Here is a 19,288-nt window from a genome sequence, read left to right on the forward strand (position 1 = left end):
TATATTTGTTGAATAAACTTAAATTTTAAGATATTTATTAGTAATCGTGTTTAAGTTTTATTTTCTGCCGTTGTGTAATTTTATTAATTTCTGTTTACAATGTTGTGTTTGTTTTTATTTATTAGTAAGCCGGTTCTGATTTTATAACAATATGGAAATAATTGGTTAAGTATTATTTCGTTTTTGATAAGATTGAGGCCAACCAAATATTAGGTCGGTCATTTTTTTATTTTATGCTGCACATCTTTCTGTTTAGATGTACCCAGCTAGTTCTTATTTCGTGGTAGTTGTTATTTTTCGTTTCATATACTCGGCCCAAGGTCCACTTGTACGACTATTTAAAGTCATCACAATTGCATGAAACTAACACACAATGAATTATTACAGACATCATTTTTGTGTGCAACGGTTTTAATAACCTTTTCGAAAAAGAATAAAAAAAGAGTGAAAGAGTAAGTGTGTTTCAGTGTTTAGAACAAAGATAACGAGAGAGATGACAAGATGTTAATAGAATGATTGTGTCACAATTCACAAAGAAAATCAATTATAATAAATTGTGTCTATAGATGAAGGTGCTACTAAGATCCCAAGATGTTTGGGATATGTTGGAAGATGAATACAATGAACCCAAGGAAGGCAAACACCTGGCAGCAGCATAGGTCAACAATGTGTTGAAAAAAACACAAATGAAAGATGGGTCAATGGTGTACTTTCTATATAGTATAATGGATGAGTTGGAGTTCGGAAAAATAGTGAATGCGACGTTAACAAAGGAAGCTTGAGAGATTCTGGAGGTTGCATATAAAGGTGATGCGTTAGACAAGTCTGGATATAAGCTTTCAAAGGATAGTTTGAACATCTAAAAATGGAACAAAAAGAACAGGCAACCGAGTACGTAACTTGGGTGGAGAAGGTGGCCAACCAACTCGGAAGGAATGAAGAACAAATGTAGCCTAGTCGAGTTGTACGATCTTGAGATCACTCATAAAAGATTTTGAGAGTATTATGTGCGCCATCAAAGAGTCGAATGACTTGTCAATTCTCACAAGTGATGAACTTGCTGAATCATTAGAAGCCCACAAATAAAGGAAAGGGAATTGGAATGAATATAATGAATATCTCGACCAAGCATTACAGGTACAACTGGATGTGAACGAAACTTGGAACACTCATGATTGAGGTTCTAGAGGCAAAGGACGCAGAGGCTGAGGATGACGTGGATGTGGTCGTAGCTAAGAAAGTGGTCAAAGAGGTTGGTCTAAGTCATAAGTAGAATGTTTCAAGTGTAGCAAACAAGACCATTATGCACATTAGTGGAGAACGAGCAAATGTTACAATTGTGGTAAGGTCAGTCACATAGTTAAGTTTTGTCAAGCTGAAAAAAGGAGAAAAATATTTGTACGAGGAGATAGGGGTCTTGTTGATGACAAGAAGCCTGGATGATGTGCCGCCGAGTTGTGGAGACCCCTAGGTCGAGAGTAGTGAGCTTAGGCTAGGTAAGGCTGAGTTGCTTAATTTCGGGTTGTTTAAGAGCCCAACAATGAAGGTTAAGAGCTCGACAATGAGAAAGGAGAGCTCGACGATGACTATGAAGAGCTTAACGAGGCTGATGAGTATTAGGGAGAGCTCGGTATGTTTTCCGAATGGAAAGTTGAACTTGGCAAGATTGCCTAGTAGTGTAGTGTGTAATGTCTCAAATTTCAGGGTGTCACGACTTATTACAAAAACCGGTAATTTTCAAAACTTTCTTATAGCGTAGAAACGTATTTTTAAAATCCTAAGCATTTAAACTTGCATCGCATAATAGTTCCAAAATACTTTTTCAATTGCATTATTAAAATAAAACCAAATAATGAAGGAAATAAAATAACTCCAATTACATTGTCTTAAAAACTCAATTGCAATAGCTTTAAATAAAATCCCAAGTCTGTCCCCCATCATATCACGAATTTATCATGCTTCATCTTCATCTGTAACATCATCTGCTCTCATATAACATCACACACCAAAAACAGAGAAGAGTAGGAGCCTCCCTCGCCCCTGCTCCTTGCTCCACCAACTTTCAGAGAAGAAATCAGGAACCCAAGAACAGATGTCCGAAAAACCCCAAATTTGAAATAAAAAAACGCAAAAATTACAAGCCCCAAAAACCTCAATCGAAACCCTTGTCGCGACGTTGTCGGAGTGAGAAACCCTTGTGTTGCGGAGATGCTACTGTCGTGACCACTGCGTCGCAAGGAGGTCACACCTGCGCTACCTAAGCATACCTCTCCTCCCTGTGAAAACAACCAGACCGAAAGGGGGGAACGAAACCCTCCTAGCCACTGTTCATGCACGACAAATAACCCCCCACACGAATCGCGATGTCGCAAAACCGTCGTCTTCTTCATGCAATTGGGAATCGTGAGTTCTCCACGCCATGAATCGCAAGTCCAGAGCCTCATCATCACCAAGCCATGAACACAGAAACCCTTCCCCCTCAATTTGGGTTTTCGATTAAGAGAAAGAAGATTAACGTTTGAGGATCAAATTAAGGTTTGTCATATTCAATTGTAATGACAGAGGAATTTAGAATTAATCAGAAATTGAATTTTAGAAGTAATTAACAAAAGAAATCCTAACTCTTAATTTATTTCTAATTATAATTAAAAGAAAAATTTCAACCCTAATTTGTTTATAATTATAATTAGGACATCCACTTATGAGTTCTCCTTTGTAACCATAATACATTTAAATATCGATAAACCTTAAAAAATTATGTTTACCACGTTAGCATACTCTTTTTCCACTTCAATAAACAGTAAACTCTGTTTTTGCAAAAATAACATAATAGATTTGATTGATGTGAATTATATCAAGTTTGAACGAAACTTTTTCAAAACCAAATCAAATTCACACGTTGCAGCAAAACTAGGAAAAGTAAACCATTAAACCTTTTGAGTTTTCACTATTGGCAGGAAAAAAAGAATAAAAAGTTCAAATAACAAATTGGAGGGTGCTAATAATAATGTCTGCAAAGTATAGACAAAATCATTGTCACCTCCCTCATTTCCAAATTATCATTTTTCCATTCTTTTCTTTCATACGGTATTACGTAAACCCCACACTGTAATACTAAAAATGTAAAAATGGGATACAAGCATTCTGAATATACTACTCCAGGAAACATTTATGTTTTATATCATTTTTATTTTTATTTATTCTAAAACAATTATTCTGAAAGGTTTTTTCACATCTGAAAATACATTTCGGACTAAGAAATACATTCCGAAACATAAGTTTTGGAAGTCATTATTAGATCTAGAAATTCATTTTAGAATACCAATTTCAAATATTTTTCTTTTATTTCAGATGAGATTTTCCAGAAAGTATTTTTGATCTTCCAAAACAACCATTCCAAAATAAAAAATAAAATTTGAAACGATCATTCTGAAATAGATTTTCAAATTTGAAAATGACTTTCAAACACTTAGTTTCAAACTTTTTCGTGTATTCTGGATTCATTTCATTGTTTCGGAATCGAAACAAGTATTTCGAAAAGTATTCCTAAATTCAATAATATATGAAAAATTTCTATATATTTCAAATTGAATATTCGAAAAGGTATTTTTCAGATCTAGAAATATCTTCTTAAACATCTATTTTGGAAAATATTGAAAATAAAGAAATGTAGAAATTTTTATTATATTTGTAATCCATGATAGTTTGCGGAGTTCCACTTTTATTGGAGTGGAAGAAGAAAAACAAAAAATAACTTCTAAATTATACATTCCGGAAGCTTAATTACTTCCAAGTAATATAATCTAAAAATAATTTATTGGAAAAAGAAAAAACTTTTGAATTACACAGTTCAAAAATTATTTTTAACTTCTGAGTTCTGTAACTAAAAGTAATTTTAAAAATAACAATCAAATTCAAGAATGTAGAAGTCAGTTTTTATTTTCGAATTACACTATCCGAAAAGCTTTCTAGTTACAATTAAAATTTTAAAAATTAAATTTAAAATTCACATTCAAAGTATAGACAAGTAACAATGGCATTTAACATACTGTAGAACATATAAGTGATTTTTTCATTATTCACCATAAAATGTAAAAGCCGAAATCAAAGTGAAAACAATGCAACATTATAACTAACAGAAAAAAAAAGTTTTTGTCAAATCAAACACTCCTTTGAGTGTTCAATCCATGGTTATAGTTACACTTTTATCACTAATCAATGATTATAGTTACACTTTCATCCTTTTGAAGTATACTCCTGCCTTTGAGAGAAGAGCTAAATTCAAAGAATAAATATGTCATCAGCTTAATATAATATGCTATATCAGTGGAAACTTAGCCAGCTACTGTGTCTACTAACATGCATCACAATGTTTTGGAGTGAAAAACAGAGGAAAAAAAGGATTGAAAAAAAAAGACATGTTGCAGTTTGCCTCTACCAAAATTTGCCTCATTGATAGAAGAAAGGAAGGATCATAAATTTGAGGAGTCCCAGCTTGCATAAACAGCACCTATAAATTTTTCATGCAGTGTTACACCAGAGCATGCAATTATACCTCTGTCAAGACCTTCTAAGTACATTCCCTTGGAAAAGTCCAGAGGGCGCCCTCCAGCATCAGTTACCACACCACCAGCCTCTTCAACAATCACAACACCAGCAGCATGATCCCATATCTTCTCCTTGTAGCCACACTTGGCAAATTTCATGAATATCTCTGCATCGCCCCGTGCTATTGCTGCATATTTTACCATGCTGTGCACACGCAAGGGCTGTTTTCTACAACAGAGGAGAGTGATTCAATCCCAGCAATGGTGTTTGAAACAGAAAAATTCAAATGAACATAAAAAAATGTCATTTTCATATATTCAGGTCCAGCTCTGAAAGAAACTGAAAACAAGGAATTTTGGAGAATAACCTTTTACCTTGAATCCATGAAATGATAGGACTAAATCAGGCTAAAAGTAAAGTTCTTGGTTCTGAATTCCTTTCTAGAAAAAACATTAAAGTTCAAGTTCAAAAATAAGAGTTTAAAAAAGCTTTCAAACTGAAATTTTTGTTTCTTATTCACAAAGTAGTTCTAGTCTAGATGGGAGGGATGGAGGCTAAACTGTGCACTTTATCTTTAAAAGTTACCTCAGATTCTCTCCTTTATATATATATATATATATATATATATATATATATATATATATATATATATATATATATATGTTGTTTTACCCTATTTTCTTTTATAAAAAATAAACTTCACTTTAATAAGAATTTTTACCAAAATGTGTTTGGCCTAATATCTCCTTTTAAGGGAAAGTAAAGCTGATAAATTTAAGCCATGCACTACCTATGCTATCTTAGGATAATCATCAGTTTAATAATTCATTTATAACTTTTCAATGTTTGCAGTAAAAAAATTATATATAAAAGACAAACCAATTCTACGATTGTTATCAACAAACTTTTCTGCTTATTATGATTTCTATTGAAGTCCAAGAATTACAAAGCTTGGTTTTTCTTTATATTCTTTTCACTACTTGCAATACTACATTTATAACTAACTAATTTCTACATGTACTTACCCAATTGTTATTACAGAAATGGTTTCTGCCATGACAGTTAAATCTTTGGTTTAAACCCTTATTTGGTCCTCATATTTGTGTGTCAATCTCAAGTGGGTCATCGTGTTTTTTTGGGTCTCAATCGGGTCCTTAAACTTGTTAAAATGAGCCAATTAAGTCCTCTCCGTTAATTTATCAGTAACGCCGTTTGCATGTGATTACGTGGTGGACACATAATGAGCTCAGTTTAAATTATTTAAATACGTGGATAATAGTTTTATGAAAAAAACTATATACGTGACAGAGAATGAGGGAAGTAGTGATTTTGATTGTTTTTTTTTTTTAAGTTAAACAGAAAAACTGAAATGGGAATTAGGGATTTCATGAGTTAGGGATTTTGTTGTGGTGAGTGAGTGTGAGAATTAAGGCTGGGAAGAGTTTGCGAAGACGAAGACAATCACGTGGTGGTGGAGGAATGAAATTGAAAGTGTTCTGTCATTGGAGCCACCAATTGGGTTGATAACTACAATATCCCTCTATTGTCTTATGATATTAATGCTGTTCGGAGAATTGCCAAACGGGTCAGTGGAAGAGGTGGTGGACTTCCCTTTGTACAGGCCATGGCACTTGCACGTGGTGAAGGTGTCATTGAGGTAGCCTGTAATTTGTTGGATCCAAATAAAGTTGGTGGCGAAAGAGTACAAGAAGAAGTTGAGAGCCTAGCAAGAGAAGAAGGTATTTTAGTGGAAAGGAGATACTACACAAACTTCTCAGAGGATCAAATAATTTCAAGTTACTTCAAGTTGTTTCAAAACAGAATATGAGGTCATTCAATCCTGGTTTTTTGGCATATAAAATTACTCTCACACCAGGAAAACTTGGTTTTTGATTGTCAGTTTTGAGATATTGTGTGGTTTATGTCCATAAAAGAAGAAGAAAAATGTTATGTATAAAGAACCTAAAAAAGATAGGTGAGCCTTACCTCACTGATACCTTTTATCTAGTTGAGTACTGGAAATACTCTTTATAATATTAGTTTGGAATCTTGAAGTTTTCTTTGTTGCGAAATTGTATGAGAGGTTGAAGGAGAAGACGGATTCCAAGGGACACTGCATAAAGGCCATTTTTTCCACCACCTCCATTTTTTCCAGAACTCTTCCTAACGAAAACGGAGATTTTAAACACTTTTGAAATCAGGGTTCTCTAAATATTAAGTTTTAGGGCTAACAACATCACACGTGGCAATCTATTCACACAACACAACACCAATCAAATTTAATAAACAATGTCTCGTCAACTAAAACAAATTACAGCTCAGCACAGACAAACGACGTTATTGATAAATTAACGGAGAGGGCTTAATTGGCTCATTTTAACAAGTTTAAGGACCCGATTGAGACCGAAAAAAACACGATAACACACTTGAGATTGACACACAAATATGAGGACCAAATGAAGGTTTAAACCTAAATCTTTAAACCTTTTAACACCATGTTCTAATGCGCTTATGTAGGAGTTAATTTCAGTTCAGTGAATTAGTTAATTTGAATGAAACAAGGGAAAATATACACACCTAAGTCCCACACTGTGAGCAAGTCCAGCTGTGAATGAATGGTTTGAGTTTGCCCTTTCCACTGGTTCACAGAGAGTTGCCAATGCCGGATCATCAATTGAAGAAACACGAATAAGTCTAGCACGATTTGGCCATTCCAGCATTTTCTCTCCATCAATCAATGACTGCAACCAAGCCTCACCACTGCCGCTTTTTGCGTACAATACGCATCCTTTTCCTCCAGTATCAGGAGTTGTTAGAGACGATTGCGCCATTGTTTGGTGATGCCGAGAATGATAATTAAGCAATTCTGTCTTTACTGGGTAGTTAGGACAACCAAGAACTCCAAGAACAACTTTTCCATCCTCAATCAGAGCTAGAGCAACAGCATACTGATCCCCACGTACAAATCCTAATGTGCCATCAACAGGATCAAGTACCCAATGTCTTCCACTGGGGCCTCCAGTTGAGTTGCAACGGGAAATGGCCTCAAGAATTTCAGTTGATCCTAGAGTTGTCTCTGGACTTTGAAGACCATACTTGGATGCAAAAGCTAAAGACTCATTCACAGTGTTCACAACATTATCCAGCAAGCTTGCTGATTCATCCTTTGAGATGGTTTGTATGTCTTCTTCGGCCACAATTGATACGTTTTGAACTCCAAATATTTCTGATAATAACCAACTAATGGTTGCTTGAACACTAAAGTCTTCTCGTGCCGAGATATGAAATGAAATAACCAGTCAATTAACAACAGTAAGCAATATTTGCGCCAGAAACAAAATATGAGCATCATGAATGAATTTGCAATTTGTAAGGATAAAATATATACTACGTAAAATATCCCAATTTCGAATATGGCAGATTTGTTTTAGTGCTATAGGAATATAAACAAGCTAGCTTGGTTTCACCACAAAAAATTGTGATTTATGATGCATGGACACAGGCACGGAAACGGCAATACCTATAATCGCCAAAAAGTAGGATATGACCAGTCAAATATATATATATGTATGTATATATGTTGAATATTTATATATTCAAAATCATATATAAAATAGTCAAATTTTATAGTTTGAACATATTGTTGCCTAATAAAAAAGGATCAAATTTATCCATCTAAAATCAACTAATAATAATAATATTAAATAGATAAAATGAAGTCCCCACCACCATCATGTTACACAGGATGAGGGTCAAAAATAGAAACAAACATGAATAGAGAAAACTAGTTCTATGACTCTCATAAAAGATAAAAAAAAGTTACTTTTATGAAATTTCATAAACCCCATTACCGGATGAAACTAAAAACAGTAAGAAAGGGAATTTCAAATTGATTTTTAATTCGAAATAATAAAGGAAACATCAAAATTCATGTTATTCAAAAAAATACTTTATACCAAAACTTTAGTGATAGGTTTCACGTTCACAAAAACTGAGAAGCATGAAATGGTGGGGAAGTGCAAATGAGACTAACAGGGCATAGGAGGGTAATTTATTTATAGAGGGGAGAAACTCAAAAGTTACAAAAAGAGAACGTGTAAATGGAAAGTAGACGGTTTGTTTGTTTGTTTAAAGAGGAAACATAAACTTACGCAGTAAGTTTCTACCTTCCCAACTTAAAAAAAATACTGTCTCCACACTCATTACCACTGTGTTTGACTGTGTTGGACCTGCAATGATTTTTTAATTTGAAACTTCAGTAGAGTGTTTAACACATGTCGGACACAAGGCCATGCCATTGAAAAGTTGGGTTCATGCCTAATAGATTGTGATAACTAATAATATCTAGAGAATAAAAAAGAAAGAGAACAATGGTATTAGCTCCACATTTTGCAGGAGAAAATTGTGTAATACATTGAAGCTTGGATCTTTGGACTAATAACAAAAGGTAAAAACAAGTTCCCATCCTTATGAAGTGCTGCAATGCAGGTTTAAAAGACAAGTTGGAGCTTAGGTAGTCACTATTACAATAGTTTATAAAGTTTTGTGTTGCATTTATCTGTAACCTAGAATCATAGGGTTAAACTCCATTATGTTTTTCTTTCTGTTTCCTTAAGCTTATATATTCTTAGTAAGTGGATTTATGCCTCACTTAACCTCACAAAACTGACAATGAGGTTTATCCTCACTTATATCCTGTAAATTGACCTTATCTTTAGTATAAGTTGGCCTCCAATATACACTCTTTCAAGTTAAGATCTCCCAAACTCTTTGTCTCATATATACACTCTTTCAAGTTGGTATCAAAATGGGTTGATCCCACTTTGCTTATATTTTCTTGCAAGAAAATGTCTTCTCCCACTGTCCACTATCTTTGGCCACCATCCCACAATAGCTGAACTCCACCTTTTTCTCCAACAACAACCGGAACTGAAGTGTCTCTACAAGCCATGCACAATTTGACTGGTTGTTGAAGGCTAGTTCTCTCTCACTTCATCAAGTGCCACTTATCTTTGTGACTCAGTGAGGTGCATTTAGCCTGCATGCCACTTTCTTGTCACTACAACACCGTCACGACACCACCAGCATTTTCGTTGGCTACTTTTGTCCCAGTTCCAACTCCTATACTTACCTTTTTGAAACCATTCACGCATAGGTTATCTTGAAACCTAGGCAACTTCTCTTTTTTTTCTGCTTTTGTTTTTTTATGTCTGCTAGAGTTGTGGAACATTATCTACTAGACCTGCCTTTTAATTTTTCGGGACTCAAAACAATTACTTTGAAAAATCTTAATGGTGAAAATTATTTATCTTGATATGCATTTGTTGAACTTTAGCTTCTCGGTCAAGGTTTTCATGATCACTTTGAAAAAGATAATTAAATATCATCAAATGTTGAACACTGTTAGATGTGGACTTCCCACTCAGTGCTCTATTGTGGCAATTTGTGGAACCTAATATATTGGGTACTCTCAGAACATTCAGAACATGTAATTCCCTTTGGAAGAAGGCTCAAAGCATCTTTGCAAATGATATTTAGACTTTATGACTCTGCCCATTAAGTAACATCTCTCAAACAAATAAGTCATTACTTGAGATCTTTTATGGCTAAAGGTCAATAAATGTTGAGAAGTTAAAGATGTTCTTAAAAGCTGACTTGGGGAAAAACCATTCAGAAATTGCACAAGTTATATATGGTAGTGATTCTTCATGCCATAAATCTAAATTTTGATAATATAGTAGATCAAATCTTCACCAGTCAAGAAGTCCCATCAATAAGCCTAACAACACCACTACTCTATGTTACAACTCTTATCCACGAATGTACTGAAGCTTTTGCCATGTATCTACTCGTGGAAGGGAGGTCATGGCAAGAGAGGAGGACATGGTACTCGAAATGCTTTTATTTAAAAGAATGAGTCATACTGAAGAAAATTGTTACTCTATGCATGGCTTTCTTGAAAAGACAACAAATATCTCCAAATCAAAAACAACTAAAACAAGGTTTTATGGGGAAAAATATTTGAGGTTAAAATCCACAAGACGAACATAATCTTTCACATATCCCAGTTTGTCAATAATCTATATCTCACAATAAGTGGAAAGTCAAAGTTGGTAGATAACTAACTAAAGTGCTTTTTATCGTGGTAATCTCTCCTTGTTCTCTTCTATTTCTTCTCTTAAATTTCCTTATCTCAACTACGGTCAATTTATCCAAAACTGCTTCTAACAAAGTTGGTCATGTTTCCCTTTCTCTTTAAATATTAAAGGGTTAAATATATTTTTTGTCCCTAAATTATAAGGCAGTTTTGGTTTTTGTCTATATCCAAAACTTTGTTTTTGTTATGTCTTCATACTTAAAAAGTGGATGGATATAATCTTCCTTACCCAATGGCGTTAAGGTTTTTTTTTTACATGACAAAGGCGAGCCACGCTTGCCCTTTTAGTGTATACACATGGCCTTTAAATTATTGACATGTGGTCTTTAAATTATTGACATGTGTGACCTTCCATGGCTGCTCCTCCCCCACCCCTACCCTCCCTCCAAGGTGTTGGCTTCCCTCTGCCCACCCTCCCTCCATAGTCTTCGCCTCACTCTCCCTACCCACCCTCCACATTCTTTGCCTCCCTCTCCTTCTTGCCTTATCTCTATTCAAGCTATGTTCTTTCCTTTTGCTCACTCATAGGATGGAGGACACCATGTCTTTTTTTCTTTTTCTTCACTCAAAATGGAGGACACCATGAGTACATGTCTCTATGGTTGCCTCTTCTTTTTTTGATTCCTATTTATCAAGATTTATTTTTTTCATTCTTTCCAATTTTTTGTTGATTTTAGTGGGTATTTTTTTCTTTGTCTAGGATTTGCTCTAAACTCCCTACATACCACTCACTGCCCTTTCACTTTTCTCATAAATTGTTCTTTTTTATTTGGGTTTGCTTTGAGGGGAGCATTTGTTTCTGCTATAGAACCATCGAGTGATAATGAAGGTAAAGCATACTTTATAGATTATTTCGTGGTTGGGTGTTTGGCTCTAGTTGATCTATCAGGTTAAGCACTCACCATGAGTAGTGGAGAAGGGAAGGTGTGTGTGAACAGTGGAGTCTATCTTCTAGGTGGGACCATGCCCCATCATTATAGAACCATGAAGGAGGGTGGGGAGAGGGAGGCTCAGATGAGTACAATGGTCCCTGTATCGAAAGTCTTCCTGGCACGAAAGTAAGCGTGTTCAATTAAGATGAACAACGATACGAAAAGGGGTACTCAAATGCTTCGCTAGAGGAGAAGTGTACCAATGTGTAAGGGAGTCACCCTTGAAAGGGAGACTGCTAGAATTCCAAGTGTGAGTCCAAGTCCCACATTGCGTAAAAAAGAGAAAGTAGAACACCATATAAAGGTGAAGACCCATTAACCCATTGCCTTAAGGTTTTGGGTAGAGAGTGATGTCAATTCCTTATATGGTTGGACTCAAGTCTCATTGGTGTTGTATCTCCCCAGTGAACCCCCTTCCTTGATAAACCTAACAGTGCTACAGGGTATGAGAGAGTACAAAAACAGAGAACAGAGATTTGGGCAAGAAACTGGTTAGGCATTTTCCTTGGGGATAGAGGTTGCGTCTCGCAACTCTGGTTGTCAACTTTTCCGCATTGCTATGTTATGTTTTTCCTAGTTTCTTTTGGAAGTAGAAGTTACACTACTGGAGTTATTCTCCTAGAATATCATCTATTTCCCTTTATATACTACAACTTTCTATCACAATATATTTTTTCCTCCTGCATTAAAAATGTTAGAGTGCATATTGCAATAGGTAAGTGAGTAATTACACCAAAAATGCTTAAACTAGGCCAAAATGCTAGAGTCAATTTACTAATAACTTGTATTTCAATAATTTATGGTTATAAATCTGAGATCAAGGAATCTAAACCTGCAACAACCATCATATAGATTTAGTGTAAACTTAAAAATTTCACATAATTTCAACCACCAACTAATAGGATCCTAAGGGTCTATGTTACGAAAAAGGGACAAAAACCATGACATAAACGGTTAGAGGGTAGAGAAAGGTTGTTGGTCAGGTGGGAGGGTGTTAGTTTGTTTGGTTTGTTGTTAGTTGTTTTTGGGGGACACATTTTTTGTCTGTAAAAGAGGGTAGACATGATCATTACATCCCAGGGAGGAAGGATTGCTTCCTTGGTTGTTTTCGTGTGAGTGTTTTCCAGCAATAAAGAAACCTTTGTAGTTTACGTGTGTTGTGTGTGTGATCTTTTTGTGTGGACCAATCCAATGGATAATTTGGGCTTTGTATCACCAAGAACCCTATCATTTGGTCCGACCTGCCAGATCCAAAAAAGAGAAACGAATGGAAGGAAGAATCAACACAGTAGAAAAGACGATAAAGGAACTAAAAGAGGGTCATCAAGAGCTCAAAGAGATGTTTAGAAATTTTATAAAAGATCCAAAGAATTCCGACAAGAATTCGAGGGCAATTAGGGGTTGCTGAATAAGAAGGGGAAGAAAGGTCAAGGCAGAGGAGGAAATAGAAGAAGACAAGGGTGAAATACAAAAAGATTGGATGAAAAGGGTAGAGTTGCCTACATTTGAGGGGATTGATCCGGAGGGATGGATATCCAGAGCAGAGAAATTTTTCGAGATTCAAAACGTGGCAGCAAGGGAAAAATTAAGATTGGCCTACATTAGCTTGGAGGGAGGGGCCAACCACTGGTTCCAATTCTGGAGAAAAAAGAAAACCAAGAATCCATCTTGGGAAGAACTATTTGAATCTTTAATCAGAAGATTTGGGGGAAAGGATAGGGGTATGGTGTTTGAGAAACTTCCAACGTTAAGGCAAAAAGGGATTATGGAGGAGTATATTCAGGATTTTGAAAGGTTAGTAGAGCAAGCATTTGAGTTGATAGAGGAACAGCTACTGGGCTATTTCTTTGCTGGTTAGCAGGGAGATATAAGGAGCCAGATTAGGCTCCACAACTCCAGAGATTTCTTGAGGGCAATGGAGATCGCCAAGGACATTGAAGAGGTCACCAAATATTCAATTATGAATAGGGGGCAGCCAACAGGAGCAGTCAATCGACTGGAAGATATCAGTAAGGATATGAGGTTGTTTCAAGCACAAAAATGTTCAAAGGAGCCAAAAGTGGACAAAGTACGTGAGTAACCTTTGTATACAAGAAAAGAAGGAGCTAGTACCACTAGAGGGTCCACGATTGGCAATAACGATGTGGGAAATAACAGAAATAGGGGGGGTAAGAAACCTTCCTTATCAGTGAGGATATGGGGTTGTTTCAAGCACAAAAATGTTCAAAGGAGCCAAAAGTGGACAGAGTACGTGAGTAACCTTTGTATAGCAAGAAAAGAAGGAGCTAGTATCACTGGAGGGTCCACGATTGGCAATAATGATGTGGGAAATAACAGAAATAGGGGGGTAAGAAACCTTCCTTATCCAGAGTATATACGGAGGAGGGAAGAAGGGAGATTTTTTCACTGTGGAGGGCCTTACAACCCTAGTCATAGGTGTCCCGAAAGGAGTATCAAAGTTTTGATTATGGCGGAGGACGAGGAAGTAGGAGAAAGGGAAGTGGTTGAGGAAATGGAGTAGAAACAAATGGAAATGTTGGCGTTCTCAACTGGAGGTCTGATGCCAACCAACACAATGAAGTTACAACTAGAGGACTAATGCCAACCAACACAGTGAAGTTACAGGGTGAGGTAAAGGGAAGATGTGTGTTGGTATTGATTGATAGTGGCACCAACCACAACTTTATCTTAGCCAAACTGGTAAAAGAACTTAGTTTGGGGGTAGAAGAAACTTCTCCCTATGAAGTGTGCTTGGGAGATGGCCACAGTGGATGTTGTAGGGATATTTTAGTTGTGTTGGAAGGGATGGAAGTAAGGGAGAATTTTTATTTGTTTGAATTAGGTGGAGTAGACCTGATATTGGGGGTAACATGGGTAGCATCTCTCGGGGAAGTCAAAACGGATTGGAGGAATCTAACAATGAGTTTTGGGAAAGGAAATAGGGAGGTGATGATTAAAGGTGACCCTACTCTGGGCAAGAAAATGGTGACTCTTGAAGCATTATTGAAAGAAACAGGAATTGAGGTGCTAACTCTGGTTTGGATCCTAGAAAAAACTGAGATGGAAAGAAGAGAAAGGGGGATGGAACAACTAACTCCAAACCAATCCCTAGAACTGGAAGAGATCTTGAGGAGGTATGGGGAACTGTTCAGGGAGTCAGGTGGCAAAGATGCTAGAAACTGGTATAATAAGGCCAAGCAACAGCCTGTACTCTAAACGGGTATAATTTACGTGTGTTGTGTGTGCGATCTTTCTGTGTGGACCAATGCAGTGGATAATCTGGGTTTCTTGTAACCAAGAACCCTATCACTAACCTAAATTTATACTAGTGTGCCTCTGCACACATTGTACATTTATATCTCAATACAAATTATGCCACAACTTAAAAATCTGGTATAAAATAGCTTATTGATATAAAAACATCTACGACTATTAACCTATTAAACTCTTGGAAAGAGAAAAACATTGAGCTGAGACAATGTATTTCTCAGACAACATGGGTGCTTCATTTATATTGAGAAAAAAGAATTTATACAATAAGTAGAGGAGATATGATACTAGAATAAACAAAAAATGTTCCTAATAATACATATATGATATAGATATTCTTGATTATAGGATTAGTTCCTTATTTCAATAATCATAGCACAACGTAACAAAATTTGTTGATAACTAGTTCATGAAGTAGGATCATAGCCTCTATCATGCAGTTAGAGTTTGATACTTGTTCTCTTCATTCTTCAAAATGAAACTTAAATTATGAGGTTAAGGTAGGTGGGCTTATGCACTGTCAAGACTCAACAAAACATGAGCTTTGATCTAACAGCTTAAGCTTTAGACACAGCTGAAGCTTCTCGACAACTTCAATGGAAAAGTTCACTAACACTTTGAGATAAAGAAAAAAATAGTTAACGACCAATGAACAATATACTTCTCTCTAAAAGTTGTTTTACATTTTATGGTTCCTTACCATGACCATAACCATCTACTCAGTTTTATAGAATATATCAAGTTAGATGAATAAGCCAGTGCACAGTAGACGTCAGAAATCATACGATGCAATTATGATGCCACCATTAACAGAGGATTACAATAGATGAAAAATTATTTAACGATGCAAAGATTAAATGAATGTATCAAGTTATGACCATAGATAAATGCAATATTGGATAATCTACTTAGGAATTAACCTAACACTTCACTGTCAAGCTATAGCTCAAAATACCCAAGAAGAACAGAATTCATAAACAAAGAATAAAGAATGAAAATCTTCATGTAAGCTAAATTATCCTCCAAAGACTCAAATTCACCATAAAAATATAATATTTCACTGGATTAATGTCGAAAAAACTGGTCCATCACAACGCACTTGAATACTTTACAAAGCCAAGAGAAAAATTTCTCAATCTCACATAAATCCTCAAGCTGCATTACATATTGAAAATTACGATTTGACAAAATTTGATCAAAACTGGGTCATCCATTACTTTACCATAGTGATAAAACAAAGTTTCTGACAACCCCATTTGATCTCACACCAAAACACCAATCTTACCACAACTATCAAACAATAATTCAAATGCACACCTCCCCAAAGCCAAAAACCAAAAAAGATCATACCCGACATCAATAACTAAATTCGCAACGATCCTATTTTATGAAAACAACAAAAAAAAACGGAACTTGTCTTCACTAAAATTAAAATTAAACACAAATACCTGCAACAGTAACAGGAGAATCATCATCCTTGGACACAACGTGATCATTGCTGGTCTCAAGGAGCCTCTCCTGTACTCTCCCGCACAGAGCACACGCCACGTGGACCACCCTCACGGCCACCTCCAATTCCTTGGCGTACTTGTCTTCCTCCATAGCCAAAATAAGTCAGAAACTGGGGTTGAGAATCAAAGGATTCTGACGTGCCCACCTGGTGAAAAGGGGAAAAGGGAAAGCGAGGGTCGAGTAGTCTCCTACATGATGAGTTTTGCCGGACACAATGGCATCATTTCCCAAAGCGAAAAGTGAAAGTGAAACGTGGGGTGGCCCTTTCTCGGAGAAAAAGATGAAACCAAACACGTCCAAAGTGGAGTTTCTGGGATTTGGTTTCTCGGAATTGCACCCTCTCTCCATGATAAAATATAGCAAAAATTTTAAGCACCTCATGAACTTAATATCTTTTCTTTATTTTGTCTCGTGTGTATGATCCACCTTTAAACCTTTAATCTACTTAGCACACTCTCTGCTAATTAATAAAAAAAGTTTCTCTTCATTATTTTAAATGATCCCTCAATACATATGTTTTAGCTAAGTTTTAACAGTTTCAAATGAAATTATAATGACTAAGAATACGTTTATATTTTATGTAGGGAAAAAGTGTATTTAGTTTATTCATTTTTTTTTGTTAAACTTGTTTAATTTTTTTTTATTTTAAATTAATGAATCAGTCATTCCACTTTTGAAAAATATATTAATTTAATTTTTTATTAAATTTATTATTCAATGACAATTGTAACGGTTGTAAAATTTAAAAATACCATGTTTACACATTTTCCATAATTAATTCATCATATTAAAGTAAGAAAATTTAATAATTAAAAACATTTTTTTTACATTGTTGATTCTAAACTCTTCGTCAAAAGAAAAAGCATACTCTAGTTACGAAAACAACTGAAATTATAAAGTTTTGTTGTTGATATTATTAGATAAAATAATTGCATGTTTTTGTTTTGTTATGTTTTCATCATAAACAACCTTACCCGTTTGAAAGATTACTTACATAATAATTTGTTTCATCAATTATTATATATATATATATATATATATATATATATATATATAATTATATATATATATATATATATATATATATAATAAATGTAAATATTGTATAAATGCTAAATAAATAAAATTATGCTAAATAATTTTATTAAATAATATTAAATAAATAAAATTATGTAATAAATGTAATAATATTAAATAAATAAATGTTTCCTATTTTTTCATTCAATCTAAATAATAATAAATAAATAAAATTCATTTCCTACTTTTTCATTCAATTAAAAAATAATATTAAATAAATAAAATTATGCTAAACACTTTTATAACATCTTACAAAATATAATAAATGTAAATATTGTATAAATGTAATGCTTTATTGTATGTAATATTCACACATCCTCTCATCTATTTCTTCACATTTAATGTGTTTTTTTTGTTGAGTTTTGATTGTCAAATAATATTCTACATATCAATTTTCCTATCATCTCGCTAGACTGAATCTCTCCATGTTACATTAGAGTAGTATTATTAAGTTAAAATTGGTCCTTGAGAGACCACTACGTGTTCGATCAAATGATTGAACCAAATGTTGGTCCTTGAGAGACCACTTAGGAGTCACTTCCTAGTATACTGCATTTCTAATTGCTCATTAATTTGATTCGGCTACGACCTCGATCAGTAAGAAGGTGTCTCGTAGACCACGATCTCTAACAATACCGTTGAAGATATTTCTCGTGCTCTCGAGTAGATGATGCGCGCATTGTAGGGACAACAGGCAAGACATGTCCCTAGGTACCATGCTAGTATGAATAACTACCTACATCATAATCCATTGAAGTTCAATGGGAAGACTACTCCTGATGAGGCAGATGATTGGATATGCAAGAATAAAAAGATGTTTGGAGTGATAGACTACACTGAGGAGGAGAAGTTAATGTTCTCTAGTTGGGGAGGCATAGTATTGGTGCAGGAGTACAAAGCTTTTGATTATTGCTCAGGGAGAGGAGATCAGTTGAATGACTAAATATGAAAGGGAATTAGAGTTTCTGACGCTACATTAAGGAAGCAAGACTGTGCAGGAATATGTGGCACGTTTTGTGTACATCTCTAGATTCTATACTCAGACTATAAGAGAGGATTGGAAGTGCAGAAAGTTTGAGAGGGACTTGCGTCCTAGTCTGATGAGATTCATAGTGCATTTGAAGATCGAAACTTTTACTGAAATGATGGAACAGTCCAAGATGACAGAGTTGATGGAAGAGAGTCAGAGCTGTGTGGTGAGGACTCAAAAGGGTGGTTTCTCTAAAGACAAAAATAAGAAGTCATATGCTAGACCACAGTAGGGACATTCTAGAAGCTTGAAGTTATATGAATGTGGGGGTCCTCATACTAAGAGGTATTGTCTGAAGTTGTCTAATGTGAAGACTGAGGAGAGGAAGTGTTATGTCTATCAAAAGCCTAAACATCTTGTTGTTGCATATCTAGAGAAGAAGAGCCTAAGGAGTGAGACACATACTCAAAATTCCTTTGGAGGGAAGCCAAAAGCAGCGGGACGAGTCTTCGCCCTAACAAGGGCTAAAGCATCTGAATTAGGTAACTTAATCTTGGATATTTTCTATTTGAATGATAAATGTGTGAATGTTTTGTTTAATTTTAGTGTAACACATTCATTTATTTATCTTGAATGTTTGGAGAAACTTGGGTTACTTGTGGTTGATTTGGGATGCGAGTTAGTAGTTTATACACCAACATCAGGGCAAGTCTCTACCAGTTCATTTTGTGTTGGGGGTCGTTGGAGGTAGTAGAGCAAAAATTCAAGGCTAATCTGGTGTGTCTACCGCTTGAGGGGTTAGACTTAATTTTGGGAATGGAT

At 35.2% G+C, this 19,288-nt stretch overlaps 1 protein-coding gene across 2 annotated transcripts; it reads right to left on the minus strand.

The window, feature by feature from the left end:
- Positions 1-4,110: 4,110 nt before the first annotated feature.
- HL (HAL2-like protein) lies at positions 4,111-16,777 on the minus strand. 2 transcript variants are annotated; one of them, XM_088110258.1, is made up of 3 exons: positions 16,356-16,773; positions 7,126-7,813; positions 4,111-4,776 (listed from the first exon to the last, which is right to left on the minus strand). In XM_088110258.1, exons 1-3 carry the CDS (start codon positions 16,507-16,509, stop codon positions 4,473-4,475), a joined length of 1,146 nt encoding a protein of 381 aa, XP_087966384.1. In that variant the 5' UTR covers positions 16,510-16,773; the 3' UTR covers positions 4,111-4,472. The 2 variants fall into 2 exon arrangements, with proteins under 2 accessions (XP_087966384.1, XP_047156812.1); XM_047300856.2 differs by lacking the exon at positions 4,111-4,776 and adding an exon at positions 5,277-6,271 and having other exon boundaries at positions 16,356-16,777.
- Positions 16,778-19,288: the final 2,511 nt, after the last annotated feature.

Source organism: Vigna umbellata, chromosome 3 (assembly GCF_029865625.1).
Source record: "Vigna umbellata cultivar VRB3 chromosome 3, Vumbellata_1.0, whole genome shotgun sequence".
NCBI lineage: Eukaryota > Viridiplantae > Streptophyta > Magnoliopsida > Fabales > Fabaceae > Vigna > Vigna umbellata.